At 40.5% G+C, this 24,603-nt stretch overlaps 1 protein-coding gene across 1 annotated transcript; it reads left to right on the forward strand.

Annotated features, from left to right (window-relative positions):
- The first annotated feature begins 702 nt into the window (after positions 1 to 702).
- BMS1 (BMS1 ribosome biogenesis factor) lies at positions 703 to 23,099 on the forward strand. Its single transcript, XM_063405951.1, has 23 exons — positions 703 to 797; positions 1,055 to 1,298; positions 1,678 to 1,868; positions 2,241 to 2,320; positions 3,753 to 3,941; positions 4,428 to 4,570; positions 5,790 to 5,911; positions 6,645 to 6,841; positions 7,541 to 7,677; positions 8,187 to 9,022; positions 9,874 to 9,975; positions 10,917 to 11,074; positions 11,592 to 11,673; positions 12,635 to 12,711; positions 13,750 to 13,935; positions 15,323 to 15,511; positions 16,123 to 16,303; positions 16,750 to 16,808; positions 18,896 to 19,018; positions 20,021 to 20,168; positions 21,035 to 21,210; positions 21,701 to 21,862; positions 22,574 to 23,099. The coding sequence occupies exons 2-23, from the start codon at positions 1,123 to 1,125 to the stop codon at positions 22,808 to 22,810; spliced, it is 3,951 nt and encodes a 1,316-aa protein (XP_063262021.1). The 5' UTR covers positions 703 to 797; positions 1,055 to 1,122; the 3' UTR covers positions 22,811 to 23,099.
- Positions 23,100 to 24,603: the final 1,504 nt, after the last annotated feature.

A 24,603-nucleotide genomic window follows, 5' to 3' on the forward strand; every position in this document is an offset into this window, starting at 1 on the left:
GGACAAAGTGTTAAGCTGCACCAGGGAAGGTTTAGGTTGGAAATTAGCAAGAATTTCTTCACATGAAAGGTGATTAGACACTGGGCTGGGCTGCCCGGGGAGGTGGCGGAGTCGCCGTCCCCGGAGGTTTAAGGACCGCGGCGCTCAGTGCCAAGGCGGTCACGGCGCTGTTCCCTCAGGGGCTGGACTCGATCACCCGGGGGCTCAGAGCTGAAATCCCACTCGTGTCTGTGATTCCCTCCGAGTTCACTGCACTGAATAGCTCTTCATAGGCTTTCACCCTCCGACTTGTTCGTCCTCCCATAGTACTTGGCAAGGATTTACGTTTTGATCTTTCCCACAGTGACCGCTGGGGCTGCATCTGTCAGTTCGTACGGGCGCTGCCCCGAGCCCGCGGGCAGCTGAAGGTCCCCACGCCTCCTCCGCTCCGGGTGCTGTGAGGCCGGCCTCGCCAGGCAGCGACCGCGGGCATTCACAGAGCTTGCAGGAGAACAATTTATTCCTAAACACGCTCATCGGGGCCGGCTCCCGGTTTCCGGTTCCCGTTGCCGGTGCGGGCTGCGCCGCGCCACTGCCACCCTCCCACTGAGGGACAGCGTGTGCTCCGGCAATAGCGCTCCGCCGCGGCCGCCGCGCCCGGAACTCCGCGCGCAGCCGCTGTTTCCGGGGGGGGCGGCTCCGCGACGGAGCGGTCTGTGCGGGCACACGTGGGCCGGCGGCCGGGCCGGGGCACAGCGCGGGCACGGGGGACAGCATTGGACCGGCAGGATCGGGGCCCACGGCACAGCACGGCACAGGTATGTGGTGGCTGCTCGTGGGGAGCGGCCCCGCGGCAGGACCCCTTGGCCTGCTGAGGGCCCGCGGTGTGCCTGGCAGCTCCCCGCCGGCGCTCGGCCGGGCCTGCCCGGTGCCCGCCGCCCTGGGCCGGGAGTGCAGGGCCGTGGGGCTGCCGGGCGTGAATGAGCTCCGCGAGCTGGGCCTGGTAGTGCTGGCACGGTGTTCTGCAGCTGGTGGGCTGTGTGCATGTGCCAACTGTGCTCTCTTCCCGTGCCAGCTGCGCGCCGTGTCAACACGGAGGAACTCGCAATCTTGCTGGCTGTAAACAGCTGTTGAACGAGAAAGATGGAGGAAAAAGAGAAGAAGAAGCATCGTGCAAAGCATAGCGGGCCGAAGGCAGAGAAGAAAAGGAAACGTTATCTCAATGACCTGGGAATAGGAGATGAGGAGAATGCACGAAAGAGAAATCCCAAAGCCTTTACAGTGCAGTCCGCTGTGCGGATGGCCAGGACTTTCCATCGGTGAGAAGTGGGAGCTGGCTCTGGAGTGTGCAGAGGCGGCTGGAGGGGTGGGAGCTGCCTGGACTCTCTTTGTTACTTTGTGTAGAAATACACAGACTGTAATTTTCACTGGTGTGTCTGCCTAGCGTTCACCATTCACCCAGACGCGTTGTTGTCCGTGTGTGTTTGAGAAGTGGGGGCTTTGTGCATCCCTGTTACATTGTACACTGTGTTAATCATAGAAAAACTCAATCGCCCCTTGGGCTCAGTGGGAGTTCCCGGTGTCTGCGCTTGTGCTCAACCTTTGTGGTCAAGCTTTTGTAAATAGTGAAGACTTTCAAATAGCAAATGCCACTCTCCATGACGTTCCTGTATTTATTTATTGCACATTTTTTCTCAGAACTCAGGATCTGAAGACTAAAAAGCATCACATTCCCGTGGTTGACCGGACTCCTTTGGAGCCGCCTCCCGTGGTGGTGGTTGTGGTCGGTCCTCCCAAGGTTGGGAAGAGCACGGTAATAAAGTGTCTCATTAAGAACTTCACCAGGCAAAAGCTGGTTGAAATCCGAGGTCCTGTCACAATTGTTTCAGGTGAGAACAAAGATAGGAGAAACGGAAATGCTTCTTTCGGGCTCCTTACTTGTCTTGCTTTGAGAGCTGGGATGTGTTCATGTTCTCGTAATTTTTGGTCATTTTGAAGGAATCATTTGGATGTGTGATCTGGCATATTTACAGTATAAGAAAATCTGATAATTTAAAATTAAAAAGTTACATTTTGGCAGAATTATAAACAGGTGAAACCAGACACTTCTACAGTGATGCATGTTGGATGATTTACATGCTAGACCAGAATCTGAGCCTCAGATACTCTGGAGGAACTGCAGGAATGTGACCTGAAAAGAAAACTGTATGGATTGGTTTGCTCCCTCTCTTTCAGTTTTTGATGCTTAATTCTGTTTTCAGGTAAAAAACGCCGGCTGACCATTATTGAATGTGGATGTGACATTAACACAATGATTGACCTGGCTAAAGTTGCTGATTTGGTAAGTTAACAATGGAATGTGATTTCTGCTATAATTTATATTGAAAATACTGCTTTTGATTGGACTGCACCAGTCTTTGATTTCTCTACACATTTCTTGCTATTAAAGGCAAAACTGTCTTTGGTTTCAAAGAGAACCAGGCCTGAGCTCTTTGACACACCTAATGTTCTACAATAACCCTGGGACTCCCCTCATCTTAGGGTGGGGGAAGGTAAAGTGTGTGTGTTTGGTGGTGGGGAGGATGAGAGAAGGGAAATGCTGCTGAACGTCATTGCTAATGCAACTGGAAACTTCTAGTGGAAGGTGTTCTACCAGGCCAAGTGGCACAGTGACTTCTCATTAAGGGATTTGGTTAAACCATAAAAAATCTGAAAACGATTTTTAGCCAAGAGGTTTTCAACTAATGTTCAAAGTAGAAATATGTGTTAGTTTACTAGTTGTTTTTGTTTATGGACTCTGAGGTCTCCTTCTGTGAAGAATATCATGTAATAATATAACTGATTGCAGTGGAGCGTGGTCACTGTTGTAATTTACTTGCAACTTTTGGATCAAGAGATTACATCAACTGATCCTGGGGATCCAATGCATGATCCATTTGTTTAGAATTTTACTTTACATGTGGATTTGGAGTATATTACTCACATCTGATTAGGTATTGGGATCCTTGTCTACGTATTAGCTTTATAATTTCGAAATGCACCTGTACACTGGTCGGGATATTCTTCTACTTTGATGTTTTCTGCTGAGTAAGGGAGATGTACCAAACAGTACAAATACTTCTGCTGGTATATTTGGTGGATGTTTCAGATTCTGTGTGCACATGGTGGTGCTGAGAATCTGTTTGGATTTAATGTTAGGGGGCTGAGATTACGTCAGTGCTTCAAGATCTGTCATCAGTTCCTGTATTCTTTAAGTTCTTTATTGTTAAGACCCTAAACCAACTTTGCATCCATTTTCATGTGCCTGTTGGCTGCTGTTTCCCCATGTCAGTGCATTTTAGTGATGTGTATCAACAATTGCAACAAGGGAAAAAAGCTGATTTCATTCTGCCAAAAGACTTGGCCTTAGCAGCATTAGTGCATCCAAGACACAGATATAAGAGTTTTATTAATTTTCTAAGATGTTCCTGAAAATCTTGGAAGGTAATCAATGTTGCATGTTTTAAATTCACCAGGTAAACACTTGTTCAGTTCTTACGATAATACTGAATATTAAAGCATTCCTAGAGCTTCTAGAACATCTTTAGCAGCCAAGTTCCATACTTCATATAAAAAGCCAAAGTTGGTTTTCAGGGTATAGAAAGTAAAGTACAGAACCTTCTTTAAAATTTTTGTTTTTGAGAAGCTTAAGAGTTTAAAGGTGTGGTCTTTGAAATTAGCTCATGTGGGCACTGTGGTATTGCTGTAGTGAAATGTGATTATTGTGTTTACAGGTTCTAATGCTCATTGATGCCAGCTTTGGATTTGAGATGGAGACATTTGAATTCCTGAACATTTGCCAGGTACATGGCTTTCCCAAAATTATGGGAGTTCTGACCCACTTGGACACATTCAAGAACAACAAACAGTTAAAGAAGACTAAAAAGAAGTTAAAGCACAGATTCTGGACTGAAGTGTATCCGGTATGACATTTAACATTGATTTTTTCATGTATTTTGCTTTATGGAAGCTAAATTAAAAGTGGGTCAATACTTAAGTGTTTATTATGATCTTACATCTTTTAAATAGGTCAGTGAAGGATGTTGATACTGTATCAGACTGTTTCATCTTTCCTCTATTTGCTAAAATACTTATGTGATAATTTTCTATACCAGTATGATAAGCTGCTAAATTTGCTACTGGGTGTGTTATTCAGGTGCTGTGCAAGGGGGATCTGCTTGTAGGTGTGGATGAGGTCTTGAGGATGTGAATAGTTTTCCATTAAGATTTAGGGGACAATTTCCATATTGAGGTAAACTGGTTAGTTTGATCTTTCAGAACCAATTGTAATGTGAAATTTTCAGTTAAGATTTACAGATTAGAACTGCATTACTATCTTTTTTTTGTTGTTAGTTTTATGGCTGTTAAGTTGAACTTTTTATATTTTTATGTCTTTTTAATGTGTTTAGGGTGCTAAGTTGTTCTATTTGTCTGGGATGGTTCATGGAGAATATCAAAAGCAGGAAATTCACAATTTGGGGCGTTTTATCTCGGTTATGAAATTCCGGCCTCTCACTTGGCAAACGTCTCACCCGTATGTTCTTGCAGACAGGTGTGTGTTTTTCTCTCTGTTCTTCATTCTCAGCGCAGATAGCACCTCGTTGTTTTTAAAAGCTGTGCCATGAGCCCTCAGCTCTATGTGTGAATGGGTGTTTGGTGTTCCTGAGTGGCCTTGGGAAGGGAGCTTATCTCGGCAGGTTTGGGGCCTTCAGTTTTCATGTACACACCTCTGGCATATTGAAAATACTTTTGAAACACAGGATAGTTAAAGTAATCCTGCTTGTTGGTGATTATACTGAATTTCTGTGGAGAAGAAACAGCATTCTAGTGATTAAACAACAGCTGGTGAATTAGCCCTGATTCCCTGGAATATCCCTTCTGCCCCATATCCCTGTATAGCATTTGATTCACAGTCTCTTTGGAACATAAAAATAATCTTGATGGCAGCTGTGCTTGCTTGAGAAATTACCTCAGCTTTCACATTTTATTGCCAGAATGCTTACAGTTATGACTAAACTCCCACAATAATCCAAGGTGCCTTGAATGAGCCTCTCCTTTAGCTCTAATTCCTCAGGAGAAATTGTCAGAGAAGTAGATAAACAATGTGCAAAGTCCTGCAAAATACACGAAGCAGAGAGAGGGGAAATGCAAACCCCACATTGTGTAGTTTTTCAGTGCCATTGTTTTAGGCTGCTGTTCGTGGTGCAGTTTCGTGGTTGTCCGGTCAGCTTTGAGCTGATCTGCAGCCGGGTTGTGTCCCCCATTCTCTCCCTTGGCTCTGTGCTGCCTCCCATGTGCAGTGAGAAAGGAGTTTCCCCTCTGCCTGCAAACAGCCACTCTTGTTTCTGTGCTAGCTTGTGTTGCTCCCCACCGTTCCTAGTGAAAAGAAGGCGTTGTGTGGCTGCAGGGAATGTGACATTCAGCTGTTTGCCCTCTGAAGGAGAACTTGATTAGAGGAGGGTTGTGCCTGCAAAGCTGATAAAGAGTTGTTAAAATGTGCTAAGAAAGCAGTACCTGTTCAATGAAGCGTCAGTAAACCTTCTAGAAATTTGTTGAACATAATTTTACAACTTCTAAAACATAATTCTAAAATACTTTTAGAAGATATTTTCTTCCATAAATTTTTTTCTTTCTTATGATAATTCAATTTTGATTGTTAGAGTCTGCAGATCATGCAGTGGCAGCAGGGATGTTCCCTTTTCTTAAATCACCTTTTCTCAAAGTTACCATTGGGACTGGATATTCTAACTGTCCTTTTAAATGTTGAGTAGAATGGAAGAGCTGACAAACCCAGAGGATGTTCGAGTCAATCCCAAATGTGACAGGAAGATATCACTGTATGGATACCTGAGAGGGGCACACCTAAAGAACAAAAGCCAAATTCACATGCCAGGTAATTTATCAGTCTCAGAACTCTTTCTGTGCTGATCTGTGAAAAACAACATAGCTGAAATTATTTCTATCTTTAAAGTATATTATATAACAGATTTTTCATCTTTCTAGCCTGTTATGTTTTTGAATTTTTTTTCATAATGCATGATTTTGTGAAAATAAATCTTGTAATTAGTTCTGCTTTTAATTGTGCAATTTTGTTGCACTGATAAACATATTATTAACAGTATTTAAAGTTTTTCAAAGACGTATCACTTTAAAAGGTGCTTGAAATGTAAAACATACCAGCCCTAATAATGAAAAGTAAATCTGAATGATGTAAATTATTAAATTATGTGATATATTTCTTATGATCAAAATTGAATAATATTTTAAGTGCATGATTAAAGGTTTAAGTTAAGAACTACTGTGATAATGAATTTACAGACGTACTCAGAAAAGTGAGTTGCTCTTTTGGTCATTTGAAAACAAGCAAAGAAACAAACAAAGCTTTGCAGAATTGTGGTGAATTTATGTATACTTCTCTTAAGTTTAGTGGTAAGGCAGAGGAGCTGGATGTTTGGTACAGAGCTTCCTGTTGGTGAATCATTGAATGCCACAATGTTGGGGTTTGGTTTATTTGTTTGTTTTTCCTTTTTTGGGGGAGCGGGGGCTTTTGAATCTCTTCATGGTGAATTGCAGAAATTTCAGAATCAACACATGCAAACTTTGCTTCTTTTTGTCTGTCCCCTCAGGTGTAGGAGACTTCACTGTGAGTGATGTGAGTTTCCTGCCAGACCCCTGTGCTCTCCCTGAGCAGCAGAAGAAGCGTTCCCTGAATGAGAAAGAGAAACTCGTCTATGCCCCCTTCTCAGGAGTGGGGGGCATTGTGTATGACAAAGATGCTGTTTACATTGACCTTGGTGGAAGCCATGCTCATGAAAAAGAAGAGGTAAAAGAATGCTGGTGGTGATTTGAATTCTCTTGGAAAATGTAGTTTTTATCCTTAAAGCCAAAATCAGTGTTTAAAAATAAGCTTATTTAAAGTAATCAATCCTTATCTATCCATAGTGGGTAGTTAGTTCTTCTCCCCTTCAGAGATTTCAGAGAAGGGATGTTTCTATTATCTGTTATTATACAGAACATTGGAGGATCTGTTAAGTACCTAAAGTTTATGTAATAACTTCCCAAATATTGACTTAAGATTTATGAAATCTCCTGGTGCTGGACTATTACCACTCTTATTTTGCAGAGCATGGTGATTGCTGGGAGAAGACTAAGGATTTAACTGGTCAAAGGGAGGAAAAAACCCAACTTTGCCTACCAACAAATTGAATTAATTTTTTTCCCTGTATTGTGCTAGATGTTAAATACCTTTGGGTCTATGATAATGTATTTGCTGGTATTTACTGTAGTGGTTGCATATTGTGAAGGAGTCCCTCTTTAATTTTTCTTGGGTTGATATTACAGATGTTCTTGAAATGGGAAGAGGGGAAGGGAGACCTTGCTGTTCTATTCTGAGGAAATGTTTCTTTAAAATGCTCTGCAATTTCTTCTTGCGTATGCATATTTCTGCTGGTTTAGACTGACAGCTGTCATTAGACATTGTTTATTCAACTTAACTGAAATGTAAAAAATCCTATTTTTCCAGGAGGAGGTGAGGCCAAATCATGAACTTGTTCAGAGCCTGATCTCCACACACTCAGCCATTGATGTTAAGATGGCATCAAGCAAGGTCTCTCTCTTCATGGACTCTACACCCCTGGGTTCAGAAGATGTAGGACAAGAGTAAGTTTTGAATTCTTGGCAGTGTTTGAGCATGAATGAATCTCTAATTTCAGGCTCTAATTTAGAAAAAATTCTCAATAGAGCACAGCTAGTAAAATGACATATGGTCTGATTCTTCCTTTTCTGAGATTACTCATATGCCACACTCTATTTTGGGATAAAAATAATTGGTACTAGAAAGTTTTGCAAGCAGTGTAATCCTGCCTTCCAGGAATTTCTTGCTGATACAAGTAACATTACTGTTTTAATTAATTCCATGGAAAATGAAGAAATTTCTTGGACTTACTTTTGGCTGTAACATTCAATATTCTTGAATAAAGAAACATTAAAGAATGCCAATGTCTTTCTAATGGTCTACATAACTTCACTTTGTTAGAAAGAAAATTTGTAGAACTTAAATAATTAAATAATTTAAAATAATTAAAAATATTAACATGAGGCTTCATTATTTCATTAAAATTTTCTTGTACTTTGCCTTCTTACCCCAAATGTGGTCTTTGGGAAAACAGGTTTGTGATGCCAAAAGAAGAGAGGCAGGTGGACGTGAAGACGGGAAGAGTTCGTCGGAAGGCCGTGTTTGAAGACGACGAGAAGGAAAATGATGATGTGGCAAGTGATGAGGAGGATGACCAAGAGGAAGATGAAGAAGAAGCAGTTTCTGAAGATGGAAGTGATGGTGATGATGAAAATGATGCTGAGGATGAAAGTGAGAGCGTGCTCTTACGGGAAGGGATGGCAGCTAGGAGAGCCAAGCGCCTGAAGACAGAGGTGGCTCAGGAAGAAGCTGTGAATGAGCTACCGGCGTTTGCGGACAGCGATGATGATCTGGAGGTGAGCTCTGAAGAGGAAGGTGAAACTGCCCCTGACGACAGTGAGATGGAGGAAGAGGAGGAGGAGGAAGAGGAGGAGGAGGGGGACGTACAAAGGACTCGTAAAGATGAAAGCTCAGATAGCGAATTTGAGGTTGCACATAAAAGAGCTGAATCTAAGCAGAATGATCTAAATAGTGAACGTATAGGAACAAAATCACAAATCTCAGAGCACAGTCCCAAAAGAAAAGCAGTGCTCACTACTGACTCAGGAAACTGCACTGCCGAAGAGGCATCAGAATCTGAGGATGAGAACTCTTCCCTTGAAGAGGGTGATGGTGAAGGAGGATCACATGAGGAATTAAAAGCAGAAGAGTCAAATAGGAATGGATTTCAGCACAGTCAAGCAAAGAAAGCTGGTAGTGTTACACAGACTAAAGTTAAAGCTGTAGATACCAAGGATGATGATGTGGAGAATCTGCTGAGAGAAGAAGAGGAGTATGAAGAAAAAATAGATCTTTCTGCTGACACAACAGGTAGACTATAACTGTTTAATTTTTACTGTCCACTTTAATTGTATTAATTGTTAAAGGAAGTAATTAGTAAATACTCCATAATGTTGCCTGTCAAATATATACATATATATATGTGCGTGTGTATATATATGTGTGTGTGTATATGTATATATATATTTTTATATAATTCTTAAGTAGCAAAACTTCAAGGTAGGAAAGCTTGAAATACTTGCTGTTAAGCCTTTCATTTACACTGTAGTATGCACTGTCAGGTTTCCTTCCTCTAAAATGGAGGTGATTTATTTTATAAACAAAACTGCATTGATTTTGCATGTACTTCTTTAATCTTCATAGCTATGTGTGGAAAACAAATTATGATGCTCTATCACATCTAGAAAGACTAAAATGTGGGGGGGGGAATATTACTAAAATGCTTTAACTGCTCACTGAGCACTGGAACAGGTATCTCTGTCTTTGGAGATGTTCAGAAGCCACCCTGACATGGTGCTGAGCAGCCTGCTTTAGGTGAGGCTGCTTGAGCAGGGGGACAGGACACAGAGACCTCCAGAAGTCTCTCCCAGCCTCAGCCTTTCTGTGAGTTTGTGAAGAAGACCTGTATCATCATAAACATGATCAAATCATTTACTGTTGTTAGTAAGTTTTTAAAATTCTGTCCTAAAAAAAAAAAAATCAGTGGTATAATTGGTTATCCATAGTTTGTTTCTGTGTATATATAGAGTATGAGAAAAAGAAACTGTGGGTTGTGTCTGCATTTCTTAAGCCTCTTGTCATGTCCTTACATAAATTATTTTTATAATTTCTGATCCTTGTTCCTTTTTGGAGACAAAATGTGATTTTTTTTCCCTTTTCAGGTGCACTTAAATGGAAAGAGGACCTCACACAGAAGGCAGCTGAGGCCTTTCTGAGACAGCAGCGATCAACCCCCAATCTTCGTAAACTTGTGTATGGAACAGGTACAGATCTGTCTGGAGACTTGGCTCAATATATGGTGGCTGTTTGCTGTTACCAGGTTTTCAAGTCTGAATATTTGAGCATTGTCTTTTGGTGGGAGGCTTGAGGAGAGTTAATTGACTTTTTAATTGCTGATGCTCATTTTCACTAATAACTGTAATAAGAAGATAGTTTGTACTTTCCCCATAAAAGCATTTTGCGTTAATTTTCCAGACTACTCAGTTGTTACTTATGTTTCCTGGTACAGTTATTTCTTCCAAATGTTTAAGGTTTGGTCGTTTGTGTAATCATCTCATAGATATTATGGAAATGCATTTGTAATTGTGTTTCATAAAGGGATGTTGTCTGTTGGCTGGTTTCAGGAATTTCTGTGTCACAGCGACTGTGGAAGAGTCTCTTAGACATGACTTAGTATCAGATGTTTGTCAAGGAAAAAATAGCTGTCTTAAAAGGAAGAGAAAATTGCTATTTATGTAATTTGTCCTGTTAAATTCAAAACTTTTCCAGTGGTTGGCTGACTGTACAAATCTCATTGTGCAGAACCATTGTAGGACATGATGAGGATTTGGCTTTTATAAACCTTCCACAATGCAGGTGTGGGGAGATTTTCTGACAGATTATCCAGTCTGATATTCTTGATTTACAGGCAAGCTTAATGTCCTTCCTGTTCACATATCATTTTGGTATTGTTCCAGTTTGTCATATTGAACTAGCATCCTCTGTTTATTTATTGGACAATATTTTTTTTAGATAATTCCAGTTATGAAAACAACTGGATCACTGTGCCTTTTTCTTCAGGCTTTTACATTTAAAACTGTTCCAGTTTGGTTCTTTTATTTCCTCAAACTGCAGCAGCTGTTGGGAAGCATAAGGAGGGAGGTGGTTAATGAATTTCATGCCTTCACTGTGGGGGAATTCATCACAACCTCTGTGTTTGGTTTAGCTGTCGAGGATGAGGACCAGGAGGGCGAGGATGCAGATGATGAACTTGGAGGTTTGTTTCGTGTCAGCCGTCCAGACAAAGCATCCAAACTGAAGGCTAATGCTCTTGACTGCTCCAAGTTTCTGGTAGAAAAGCCACAAGACTGGGATTTAGAAGAGGTGATGCCTTTGGATAATTATTTCTGCATATCCTGCCTGGTTCTGTCCTGGCTGTGCCTCATAAAGTGTGACTGAGTTGTCACTGGAACAGACCTGTGGCAGCTGTGGCCACAGTGTCTTAGATTCTCCCACTTGCTCTCTAAGTAACAGATTCCAAAGTTTGTTCTTCCAAGAGTGGCAAGTTACAGTAAATCAATTTAATTGATTGGCTCACTTGAATATTTGGTGGATAATAGTTTGTTCTTTATTTACCAAATGGTAAAAAGCAGGAGAGACCCAAGCAAAAATACAATATGGGGTAGAGATTTTGGTAGTGCAAAGACCTTTGGGCAAGAATTAAACTGTGTTCACAATCCTGCCTTTGGGGAGGCATTGTGTAGTTTTGGGAATGGTGTCTTGATGTGGAGCTGATGTGAGAGTTGTCTCTGAGGGGGTTTCTCTGATGGGGGAATGTCTGGGGAACATTTCTATTGATGGTAAGCTGCAGCTGTGCAAGGCAATGACACTTCTTTTGCAGGTTATGAGCAGTATCCGAGACTGCTTTGTTACTGGAAAGTGGGAGGATGACAAAGATGCAGCAAAGCTGTTGGAGGAGGATGGTAAGTGTAACACTTGCAAAAATGATTCATGTATACAGCATTTTTAGGAACAGTATGACTTTTTAGTTAAGTATATACAATATCTTGCCTTAGTGCTATACTTGCAGTTTTCTTCAAACTATTATATGTTATTATATAGATACTAACATAATTACACATTGCTGTAAATGTCTGTACAAACAGTAGGTACATAGCACATCCTGGAAATTTACTGTCCAAAAACAGAGCATGTAATTTAAATTACAAAATGGAGTCCTTAGTCTCGACACCTGGACATGCCAGCTTTGAATTGTGTCTCTGTGTTGATCTAGTCATCATATATGGTTTATTGTTGTGGATAGTTATGGTAGAAATAAACAGAAACTGTTCTTTATTGGGAAGACAAACTTGCCATTCATGTTTGGCTGAAAAGTGAGATCTGTCTTCTGGTGTTTTGGAGGTGTTGTTTTTGTTTTGTTTATTTTTTACTTTAATTAGGAAATACTTAAAAAATTTTTAGTAATGTAGCTGTATCTTACATGCATCATGATTGTGGTTTAACAGACTTCTCTAAGCATATGTTTTTAACCTAAAAACTATCAGCTATATTTAATTTAATGTTTTTTGGAATTAAACATAGGAGCTCAATTGCTCTGCTGGTGTCTTGTGTCATTAGAGTGCAAACTAATGTATTGGGAGTCCTTTGGGATGATCCAAACTTTATTTACATTTTTTAAATCATGAGGGTGTTGAAAGGATAAAGGAGGAGCCACGTTGAGTTTAGCTGGGAATTTTCAGCTGAAGCTGTAGAGAGGGCAGAACAAACATATAAAATTTGATGGGAATCAAAAATACTTGGGCTGAATCTAATCTCCACAGCAGTACTGAGAAATGCACAGTACTGAACATGTGAGAGATGCTGTGGAGCAATACAGAGAATGGTTAACTAATGCTCACATGTCCTGGATGCTCATTGTTGCAGAGGAGCTGTATGGAGATTTTGAAGATCTGGAAACTGGTGTTGTGCACAAAGGAAAGGCTGCTGCTGGAGGAGAGCAGGTCTGATCTGCATTTTTATGTTCTTTAGCAACATAAGTGTGAGTTTCTTATCAAGTGATAGGCATCCTGTGTAATAAATTCAGTGTTCATAGAACCAATAGGAAGGAAATCAGTGGGAACAAGAAAGAAGAGGTGTGTGTGTCACTGACTTTATCTAGAGTGGCATGTTTTTAGCTTGAGCATGAATTTTTGTTTATAGTTAATTATGTAGAAGTCACCTCACTTATTTAACAGTAGGTGTCAGGCTTAATCAAGAGCTGGAGCATCTGGAGGCATGACAGAAGTATTTTAAAACCAAATGTAATCATAACTGTTTGTACTATGTCATCTCATCTGATGCAGAAGATTATAGTGCTCTGTTTAAACACAACAAATTGTGGAAACTCGACACAGTTTCCTAGTTCATTCCTCTTATCTGCATAAAGGAGGATGGTGGAATCAATTTTATGCTGTGGCTTGGGTATCTTCCAAGAACAGAGCTGTAGTTGTCTGTGACAGTACAAACTGAAAAAATCAATTTCTTTTTGGACTGAGCAATTTGATGGCTTTGCATTTTATAAAATTGAGGGTAATGGTATAATTTTGGCAGTTTTCAAATGGTCTGTGAACAAATTTCCCCCTCTCAGGTGTCCAGAGTCCTGCCTTCCAGCACGGTATTGCTCAGTGCTATCAAAAATTACTGATTTTCCCTCCTGTATTATATATGCTTATATTAGCTGTAGAATAACAGGCAGGTCAGTTCTGGGGTCTGTTCCCTTATGTTAAAATGATGTTTAGTCAAAAAAGCTTTGTCAGTGAAAAGGAATATGATTAAATCATGGGATCTTTTGGTCCTTGCTGAAGTTGTCTCCCTGTATGAATAGCTTACTAATCTCTGTCTCAAATTGAAATGTTTTTCAATTATGTAATAACTGGCACAGTAAAAAAGTATTGTTTAATCATATCTATAGAAGTGTTGTTTAATAATATTTATCAAACTGTTGATCAGAATGGATTGTTTTCAGTTAACCCTTTTACATGTTTGACATTGTTGATTAGTCTGGAAGTGAAGAAGAGGAGGAGGAAGATGAAAAAATGTCCAAACCGGAACCTGAGGAGGAGGAAAAGAAAAAGGAGCGCATGGACAAGAAAAGAAAACTTAAAGAAATGTTTGATGCAGAATATGATGAAGGGGATGCCACATACTTTGATGATCTTAAAGAAGAAATGCATAAACAAGCACAGGTACAATCTCCTAATTTGACAATTTATCTGGCCATATGTCTTCAAAATTATTCCACAGGGTTTGTCCCCAAAAGGATTTTTCCTGGAGACACAGGTGATGCTCAGGAGGTATTTCAGAAAGTACACACAAAGAAATACAAGCTTGTGATTTTTTTTATGTTTGAATTTTTGATTCTATTATTTGGAAAGGAAAACAAGCAAACAAGCCAAACAAATGAAATGAAATTTAAACTGAGTGCAGTATTTAACTATACCTTGACTCACTGAATAAGCCAGGATATATCATCTAAACTTCAACTACTTAAAAATTTTTAAATAAAAAAGTCATCCTCTTGTGTGTAGGAAGGTGAAAATCTTCCTCATATTAATTTCTGCCATATATTTTCCCAGTATTATTTTTAGTGTGATTTTTTGCAGTGTTATTAATGGATAAGTAAATTCCCCGTGACAGTCTTTTTCATCCAACTGTGAAGTTATTTTGAGGAAAAAGTAATTAATGGCCATTGCTCTGTACACATGGTAGAAGTCCTCAGTATCCAGAATGTGAGGTATTGATTTTGTTCCAGACATTTGTTTTTTTACGTAAGAACTTGTAAGTTTAAAAGTAGCTTCCTGTTTTGACTGATTTGGGAGAACACTGCCTTACGTTGTTAATATCTTCACTTCACTTCTGACAAAATTTTGCCCTAAATAGTTGTTAAATTAATCCTTACCTGCTTGTATTAGCCTCTGTCACAAAGGATAATATGAGCTCTGGTATGCTGATGTACTGAGAGCACTTAGAGGGTAAAGAAGGACATTTCAGTGAAAGAATCAGTGTCTCATGGGTAGCTAAACATCAGGAGCTAGAACAGGAGGGTGAGGCTTCTGTTATTCATGAGGATATCTTCTTAAATATTTGCACAGCATCTACATTCTTATCATATGGTACAGAAGAGCTTTTGATGATGTACAGTTGAGGATGTGCAAAAATATTTTTAAGGTGCTGAGTAAGATTGGAGTGCAGCATCCTCATAAAGTGACACCTTAAAGATCAGGACATTAACTTTAAAAGTTACTTGGGCTCCTAATCAAAAAATGTACTTTTGGTAGTTGTACCTTTAAAATCCAAAGTCATCATAGTGAAAGGTGTATCAGAAGTCAGTCATTTACTTCCCTTGGGTACTGTATCTCAAGTGATCTAACAACCCCACTTGGTTGTTCATATTGGAAGGGTTTTGTGGTGGTAAAGATCTTGCTCTGAATAAAAAGTCACAAAACCTATTAGATCTTCCCCCAAAAGATGTATATAAATGTTAGCATGTTTTAAATAGAAGCGGCCCTTCATGAACACGTTATTAATACTTGAATTTTGTGAAACACATGGTGGTTTCTCTTTGTCACATAGCTTAATCGAGCGGAATTTGAAGATCAAGATGATGAGACCAGAGTGCAGTATGAGGGATTCAGGCCTGGGATGTATGTTCGAATAGAGATTGAGAATGTGCCGTGTGAATTTGTCCTGAATTTTGATCCTCATTACCCCATCATCCTGGGTGGTCTAGGCAACAGCGAAGGAAATGTCGGCTACGTACAGGTACGTAGCCAAAGGGCTGAATGCCCTTTTAGTTTATTTTATCTCAGTACAGGTGTGCTTCAGTGTCTGCAGTTTCTGCTTTCTGTGTACTGAAAATACAGTAAACACACAGAGAAACTGCCATCCTTGTCTCCTGAACAGGGAATTTGCTTTTCACGCAAAATGTAATTCTACAGTAGCAGATTCTGGATCTTCACAGGCTTAATTGGATAACCAGAAAAGGTTACTGTTGTTTAATGTTCAGATGCAGAGGTGTCTCAGGACTAAGGTCTGGCACTGTGATTGCTGAATTGCAAACATTAATTGTACTCTGACCTTCATGATCCATATACAAGTGACTACAGAAAAGTTACTAGTACATATATAAAGGTATTTTTAATATAATACTTGCTTGTATGCATACACACTTAAGAGGGAATGAAATACTGATTGATCTTCCCAGCCAACCTAATATTAGTGAGAATGTTTGGAGATAAACAAAGATAAAATTTAGTGTGTAAAAATTCTAGTGTAGACAGAAGTTGCTTTCAGTCATTCCTGAAAAACGAAGGCTGGAATTTCAGAGCCACTGCCACGTGGTGTAGTAGCACAGTTCCCCTCTGTTCGCACAGCTGCGCCTGAAGAAGCACCGGTGGTACAAGAAGATCCTCAAGACGCGCGACCCGCTGATCCTGTCGCTGGGCTGGCGGCGCTTCCAGACCATCCCCCTGTTCTACATCGAGGACCACAACGGGCGGCACCGCCTGCTCAAGTACACCCCGCAGCACATGCACTGCGGGGCCGCCTTCTGGGGTGAGCCGTGAGCCGCCAGCCGCGCGCCGCGCACCCACACAGCTCTGGGAATGGCCAGAACTGAAACTGCCCCGTGCAACAAAGAGTAACACCAAAGAGTGCGGGAAAACGGGCAGTTTTACCTGTCTAGTACTTGTGGTTTATTTAAATGATTTGGGAATTGCTGGGCTTTTAATCAAATTCTAAGCATTCTGCTAAGCTGTAGCATATCAAAGAGGAACATGATGGACTTTGCACACATTATGGGCCCAGCCCTTGCACGAGTAACCTTTTGTTAACCATTCCTTTATGGGGCTTTAAATGTGAGCAATAGTTTGGGTGCTCTAACTTTGGTTTTCTTCATTGAGTATATTTGTCATGTATTTTTAAACTTTTGGAATTTAAATAGGGGCTAGATATTGTGTAGTAAAACTTTCCGGAAGTTTTAAAATTTAATTTTCTTTTAGGGCCCATCACTCCTCAGGGGACAGGATTTTTGGCAGTTCAGTCTGTCAGTGGCACAACGGTAGGTTTGTTACCACAGAATGTTGATTAATGCTTTCTATGGATATTTGGGCAAAACATATATTTTGGGAAGAAGGTTTACATTATGATAAAGCCATGTAGTTGTAGGAACTAAGAAAGTAACTGAACTCAAGCTTTGGGAAGGTGTATTATATTGAGATGGGAAAGTGTATGGAGAGGATTTTTTTTTTTGTTGTTTCCTTTAAATTTCAGGAAGAAAGAAATGCTTTACTGTGAGGGTGGTGAGGCTCGGGCAGAGGTTGCCCAGAGAAGCTGTGGATGTCCCATCCTGGGAAGGATTCAAGGCCAGGTTGCATGGGGCTATGAGCAGCCTGATCTAGTGGAAGGTGCCCATGGCAGAGGTGTTGGAATGAGATGATCCTTGAGGTCCCTTCAAAACCAAACCATTCCATAATTCCAATTTAAATAATGTTAAAGCAGTGTTTATCAGATATGATCTTTATTAGATATATGTTAATCAAAGATAGGTTCATGTTTGCAGACAATTGGTAACAAAAGCTTTGCATGGCATTGTAATGAGCTTGAAAGTAATTAGAGTGGTGATTATTATCCCCTTCCTAAAATATGTCTTGAAGTGCTATTGCAGTTGTCTTTTTACATGTTTTAAAAGGCTATTTCCTCATATAATATAGTATCTTAGAGCACTGCACAAAGCACTTCTCCTTTGAGACTTTCTGTCTGAGTAAGATTTGTTTCATAAAGAGAACATAGTGAGGTAGATCACAAGGACTTCTAGATTGTTTCCAAGGTAATTAGAATGGCAGTTCTGGAAATCTCATTAGTGAATGGTAGGAATGTTATGTCAGCATCACCTCAACTGGTCTATACCAGTCAATCTGCATTTTTCACGCTGTGGTACTTCTGTCAAGGTTAGAAATTGTGATTCTTAAAAGAGAAATGTGGCATGCAGGTGCCCCACAACAGCCTTTCCTCTAAGTTGGAAAGATGTTCATTCAATGTGGTGATGGTTTAGTGGATGAGGAGTTGGTTGAATGGCCACATCTGGAGGGTACAGATCTGAGTCAACAGATCTGTACAGGTACACAGCTGAGTCAACAGCTCAGTGTCCTGATGGGCAGCGGTGACAAGTGGTGTCCCTCAGGGCTCTGTGCTGGCACCAGCACTGTTTGAGCAGCACTGACCATCAGTGACACAGGCACCACCAAGCTGGGTGGTGTGGTTGACGTGCCTGAGGAATGGAATGCTGTCCAGGGAAACCTTGAGAAGTGATCCTGGGGGAGCGCTGTAATGTTCAACAGGGCCAAGTGCAAGGTCCCAGTGCCAATACAGATTGTGCAGTGAAGGGATTGAGAGCAGCCCCTCCCTGCTGAGAAGGACTTGGGGATTCTGGTGGACGAGAGGCTGGACATGCTGTGGTCATGTGAACTTGCAGCCCAGAGAGCAAATCACATCCTGGGCTGCAGCAAGAGCAGCGCCAGCAGCAGAGTGAGGGAGAGAGTGCTGCCCCTCTGCTCTGCTCTGCTCTGGTGAGATTCCAGCTGCAGTACCACGTCCAGCCTTGGGGCCCTCAGCACAGCAAAGACAGGGACCTGCTGGAGCAGGTCCAGGGGACAGTCACAAAGATGATTGGAGGGATGGAGCACCTCTCCCAGGAGGAAAGGCTGAGAAAGTTGGGGTTGTTCATGATGGAGAGGGGAAACCTGTGGGGAGACCTCATTGCAGCCTTTCAGTACATAAAAGGGGCTTAAAAGAAATATGGGGATAAACTGAGCAGAGCCTGCTGTGATAGGACAAGGAGGAATGGTTTCAAATTAAAAGGGTTGATTTAGACTAGATGCGAGGAAGAATTTTTTTACAACAAGGGTGGTAAAACACTAACAGGTTGACGAGAGAGGTTGTGGATGCCTCATCCCTGGAAATATTCAGTCAGACTGGATGGGGCTCTGAGAAACCTGATGTATTGGAAGATGTCCCTGCACGCTTCAGGGGGATGGGACTAGATGACCTTCCAATCCAAACTGGTTTATGATTCTGTGATTTTAAATGGTGTCTTCACTGTTTGAGAAATAACACATTCAGCAGTGTCTTTCATCTCTCATGTTTCAGCCTGACTTCCGGATTGCTGCAACAGGAGTTGTGCTCGACTTAGATAAATCCATAACTATTGTAAAGAAATTAAAGCTAACTGGTTTTCCATTCAAAATTTTTAAGAACACTTGTTTTATTAAGGTAAGTTCATAGGTATGTATACTGTAAAACCAGATGTACTGATGTGAGGAAGGAATGCAACCTGGGATTGTTTTACACGATGCGCAAGTTCTCAGTTGTTGTTGAATGCTGTTCTGGATCTCAGGAGCTGCTTGTGGTTTTCTGAGCTCCTTTCCATGTGATCTCTAAAGATACTGATTACTAGCCAAGGAATATGAATTATTATTAACCAGACAAAAATTCTGGGACAGTCTCCTGGTTCACATTCAGTGTGATTGTTTTTTTGCTTCCCACCCACTGGTTCCTTCCTAAAACCCACTGATCAGCAGTGGCAGACACCTTTGGAGGATGTGTCTAGTGGGAATCAGTCTGATCCCACTAAATTTTACCTCTGGAGTCAAAGAAGACTTCTAGCAGTGCTTAACACAAGAGTGTTTGGGGTAGGAGGTGTTGCAGAAGTGAATATTCACTGACCTTCCTGCTGGGCTTAGCTGGGCTTTCAGGCTCAGGGAGAGCTTAGGTTATTCGGCATTTGAGACAGCAAGCAGCCAAGCAGTGATCCCAGCAATGAAGCACTCGAGTATTTGCAATAGACAGATTTTTTCCTTGCTTTTCTTATGATGCATAAAAGAAACCTTCAAGAACTGTATTGTATTAGAATCTCAGAACTAGCAAGTTAAGGCAGCTTGTTTGCTTTTAAGGTATCCTGTTTTACAGCAACTTACGTTAAAGGAGAACTGTAAAGCTTCTATAGATATGTTCAGTTTTTAAATTTTAAATAAATGTATTTAATGCTTAGAAACCTTGCATGTGATATATGACTAAGTAGATTGCTTTCAGTAGCTCACCTAAAGTCAGCTCAGTGGGTTTTTGGTACGATCAGCACTCTTAGGCTAAAGACAGTGCTTTGCTCCTCTTGTTTCTTTATAAGAAATGCTTGTGGGAATTCTGTTTTTGTGGCCTACATAGGTCACAGAGAGAGACTTGGCATCTTGAGTGATGGTGGGTGCTTCACATTTTCAGGGAATGTTCAACTCTCAGTTGGAAGTGGCTAAATTTGAAGGCGCAGCGATCCGCAGTGTGAGCGGTATCCGAGGGCAGATCAAAAAGGCCCTCCGGGCTCCCGTGGGTGCTTTCAGAGCAACATTTGAAGACAAGTTGCTGATGAGTGGTAAGTTGCACGTTGCATGTAAGTTCTCACACAACTTTCATCCTTCTTCACAGATTGCAAAGCTGTGTCTCAGAATTCTGGGATCTGATAATTGAGACATGAATTCATAGAGTAAGAAACACCTTGTGAGATGCAGAGTGAAATTAGAAAGTATATTTTAGGTTGAATTTCTCCCACTTACACTCAGAAATTATACAGTATGCAGATGAAAAGGCTTGAAGACGTATCTTCAAGTATTTTAATGCTTTACACAGCATGGTTTTAGTGTTTTACACAGCCTTTCTCCTTGAACATGATGGATTGAATTTAGTGGTACAAGTGCTAGAAGGACACTTCTGAGACATCAAAGGACTGGCATTGTATCTCTAGTTTTTTCTGCAGCCTTTTGGGGAAATTATGCAGAGGATCTCCTGTGTTTGCTAAGTGTCACTGTGATGTTGAGAATATGAGCTTATACTTACTTGGGTTTATATGGCCTGTTTTCCTAAACACACCAAAATCATGGATAGTGCAAAATAAAAGCAAGTTAGTTCTTTTATAAAAATAGGCAAAGGAAAAGAAAATTGGTTTTCTTGGTAATTATACAGGCATGTCTACATATATGAATTCTGTTGCTTGTTCTTGAATGATGACCAGGATGGTATTCAGCTGCCTGCTATTAAGGAATGTGTGCTCTTCATGCGTTTATGGGGTTTTGCATTGCTTTTTCCACCAAAGTTGAAGACATTTAGTCTATAATCCAAACACAAAGCTAGCATGTGGTGTAGTATCTGTTCTGTTCAGGCAATCTTTGCTTAGAGTGTGGCTATGATGAACTCTTTACATTTCATTTTTTTAGAGCCAAGTAACATTCCCCTTTCTTTCAGATATTGTTTTCGTGAGGACATGGTATCCTGTTTCTATCCCAACATTTTATAACCCCGTAACATCCTTGCTGAAACCAGCAGGTGAGAAAGATACTTGGAGTGGGATGAAGACAACAGGCCAGCTGAGGTATGAGCGAGGCATCAAACTGAAACAAAACAAGGATTCTCTCTATAAGGTATATTTCTGTTTTTTGTTTTTTAAACCCAGTCAAATTACAGTGTGTCTCAGACCTCTGCAAACCGAGAGCAGTATAAATACATGTTCATATACATGCATGTGTGACTTCAAATTTTTATCCACAAGGCACAATCCCGGCATGAGATGGAAATAAAACAGTTGAGAGCAGATTGTTTTGGGTCAGTTAAAATTTATAAAGTCATCTGCAGGGTAGAATTCCTCTCCAGAAGCTTACCAAGACTTCTGCTGTAGTAATTGGAGTGAACATACCATTTATAGTTCAGTCCAAGGATGTCAGAAAATGTTGGTTTTTTACTTTTGGTTTGTGTTTTTTGTGGTTTGTTTGGTTTGGGGTGGCTTTTGAGGGATGTGTATTTCTTTTTTGGTTTGTGGTGTTTTGTGGGCTTTTTTCCTGCTGAAAGATTAAAACTAAATAAAAGCTTTTTGATATCATGAGTCTTACATGTGTTCTATATTCATTCTTTTAGCCTATTGTGAGGGAGAAGAGGCATTTCAATAAGCTCCACATTCCTAAAGCACTGCAGAAGGCACTGCCTTTTAAGAACAAACCTAAGAACCTTGAGAAGAAAGGCAAGACTCCAAAAGACCAGTGGAGGCCAGCTGTTATCAGGGAGCCTCATGAAAAGAAGGTAATTATCACTTACTCTGCAACAAGGACTCCTGAAGGGTAAATGTGTTGTTTGAAGCTTTTCTAACTATTGTTTTGACACTTGAATCTACTGCTAATGCTAAAGATGTGTATGTTCCTAGTGAAAAATGAGCACTTGCCATTAGGTTTGCTCCCGTTTGGCACACAGTATGTATATGGAACTGTCACTGAGTGGATGGTGTCTATTTTTTAGATTAGGAGGTCACCCGAGGCCTAAATATGACTTTTGTCCTTGTCAAAGCACTTCCAAGGTATTTCACTTGGATTTAGTGCTCTCATATTATGGGTGACTTAAATTGGCAGCTGCAGTTTTTTATTTGACTTGTCATTGCCATGCATTATTAACACAGACAGGATCTGAAGCAAATATTCTGCTTCCCAAATTGAGAATTAGAGTGCTTGTAGAGGCAAGAAGATCCAAACTGCAGTTTAAGGGTTCTACAGTAGCAATTAGGCATAGCCTTTTAAAAGCTATCTAACCAAAATCAGAGTTCAGAAAAATTAAAGCTTTGATTAACTCCTAACAGGATAAATAATTAAACCATTTTAGAAATTGGGTAACAGGTGCAGAGATAATTAGGAACTTGCCTTGACTCTCTGATCCATTATGTGTGTCTCTGCTGAGGTTACAGTGTTTCTTGCTCACCAAAATTGAGCTGCATATATTTTGATTGTCTGTTTTCTGTTCTAGATATCAGCTCTACTCAGTGCTTTGAGTACAGTGAATAATTACAAGATAAAGAAAGCCAAAGTAAAGCATCGGGAACAGCTTAAAGAATATCTCAAAGTTAAGCAGAAGGAGGACGAACAGAAATTCAAGAGGCAAAAGGAGGCTAAGAAAAAGGTCTATCGCATACTGGGACAAAGGGAGAAAAAGAGGCAGAAGTCAAGCTTGAAAGGATCTAGTAAGGGTGAGAAGAGTATGTAAACTTCCATCAGATTTCAGGCCAAATGAGGAAATAGGGTAGCTGTGCAATTTTCTCTTGAAGAAACAAAAAGGCCTTGGACTACACCAGATGTGCATTCAAGAGGTGAAAGAAATGCAATTATGACCTTACACTCTTGAATACATTTGGTAATGTATATACATAAGATGTAGAAGTATGAATTGTGGTTTTTATACAGGAGTATTCTGGAGGACTTTTTATTTCAGTATATTTCTATGCATACTGCACAGTCTGTCTAGCCAATAAAGTATTTTAATGTCAATCACAGAATATTGTTTCTTTGTGTTTTGTCTTGGTGGAGTTCAGTGGAAGAAAACTCTCCTGAATGTCTCCAAATGTTCCTTACTTTGACCTATTACCTAGATTTTGCCCTTGTATGTTGCTTACTTTGAGCTATTACCTAAATTTTGCTCTCGGCAAATCTTTTATTAAAAGGTGTGAAGATCAACTGCTACTGGGTAGGAGTTTTGGAAATTCTTTATCTTTGATCAGAGTTAGATCATTTGCCCTTGCATGAAAGCATCTCAGTTTTTTCCACTTCTCGCTAGGTTACTGAACAGATCTTCAAAACAGTGTTGCATCCAGATCTTGTGTTACTTGGCCAGTTTTGGCACCCCGAGGCTGTCAGTAGATCCCTCACTGACTGCAGCTTTCTGGGCAAAGAGCATCAGACCTTTGCCAATGTGTGTAGCTACTCAGGGATTTTCTGGGGGGTAAGCACTGACAGGATAACTTACTTTCTTTGGGAAAATCTTCCTGTGTCCAGCCAGCTTGGTTTCATGGTGCACTGTTAGGTTTAAGGTGAATGGACAGAAGAGGTGGTAGGTGTTTTCAATCCTATTAAATTGACAGTTGAAGTCTTTCTCTGCATGACAGAAGGCTTTGAACAATCATTTTGTTGGAAGAGCAGCAGAATTTATTTTTTATGCATGTATGGCATCAAGTAGTTACTATGATATACCTATTTTTAGTGCTTCATTCTCAAACAGGCAGTGGGGCAGATAATATCAGTAATTTCTTGGTCTCCTTCCTGCATAAGTTCACTCTTTTTCATCAAGCTGTATTATTACACTGTAGTAATATTTGCTATCTCAGATGTGAGATCCCATACGGGAATCAGACTGCCTCACACAAAAGCCTTTGGTTGAATGGGTCTGTAGATTTTTTTTTAAACATTTAGTATTTTGGGATTTTCTTAATTAATCTCATAATGTTCTGTTTACTGATACTGAAATTCTAATGCATCCATCTTCGTCTATATGATATCAGGCTGACGCCTGACTCAAATTAATTTGTCAGTAATTTTTTTTTTCCCTTGTGAGATTCAGATGAGGTCACGTGAATATGAAAACATGATTTATGTTTGAATAATTGAAGAGTCTCTGCTGAATAGACAACTGCTGCCTTCAGAGATTTACAAGGAAATGGTTGGCATTTTGCCCCACAGAGTGGAGCAGGATGGTTTGCCATGACTGTTTCTGCAGGGCTCTTTCTGCTTCTGTCCAGCTGTGCTAGGCTAGGTCTAATCTAAGCCATCAAGGAAGTGTTTCTTATTAACTTTGTTTTTATGTTGTTGTGAGCAATCTTCCATCTTAGGTGCTGTTGTTTGCATCTTCCACGCATTCACACGTGACAAGCAGTTGGTTTTTGTGTGCCTGGGAAGTTACCACTGCAACATTTGACTTTAGGTTTTCACATTTGTTATTTGTATGTAGTGAAAAATTACTTAGATCTGGTTTACCCATAATAGCTCTGCCAGACACAAAAAGGGTGG

The sequence above is a fragment of the Prinia subflava genome, chromosome 9, assembly GCF_021018805.1.
Source record: "Prinia subflava isolate CZ2003 ecotype Zambia chromosome 9, Cam_Psub_1.2, whole genome shotgun sequence".
NCBI classification, from domain to species: domain Eukaryota; kingdom Metazoa; phylum Chordata; class Aves; order Passeriformes; family Cisticolidae; genus Prinia; species Prinia subflava.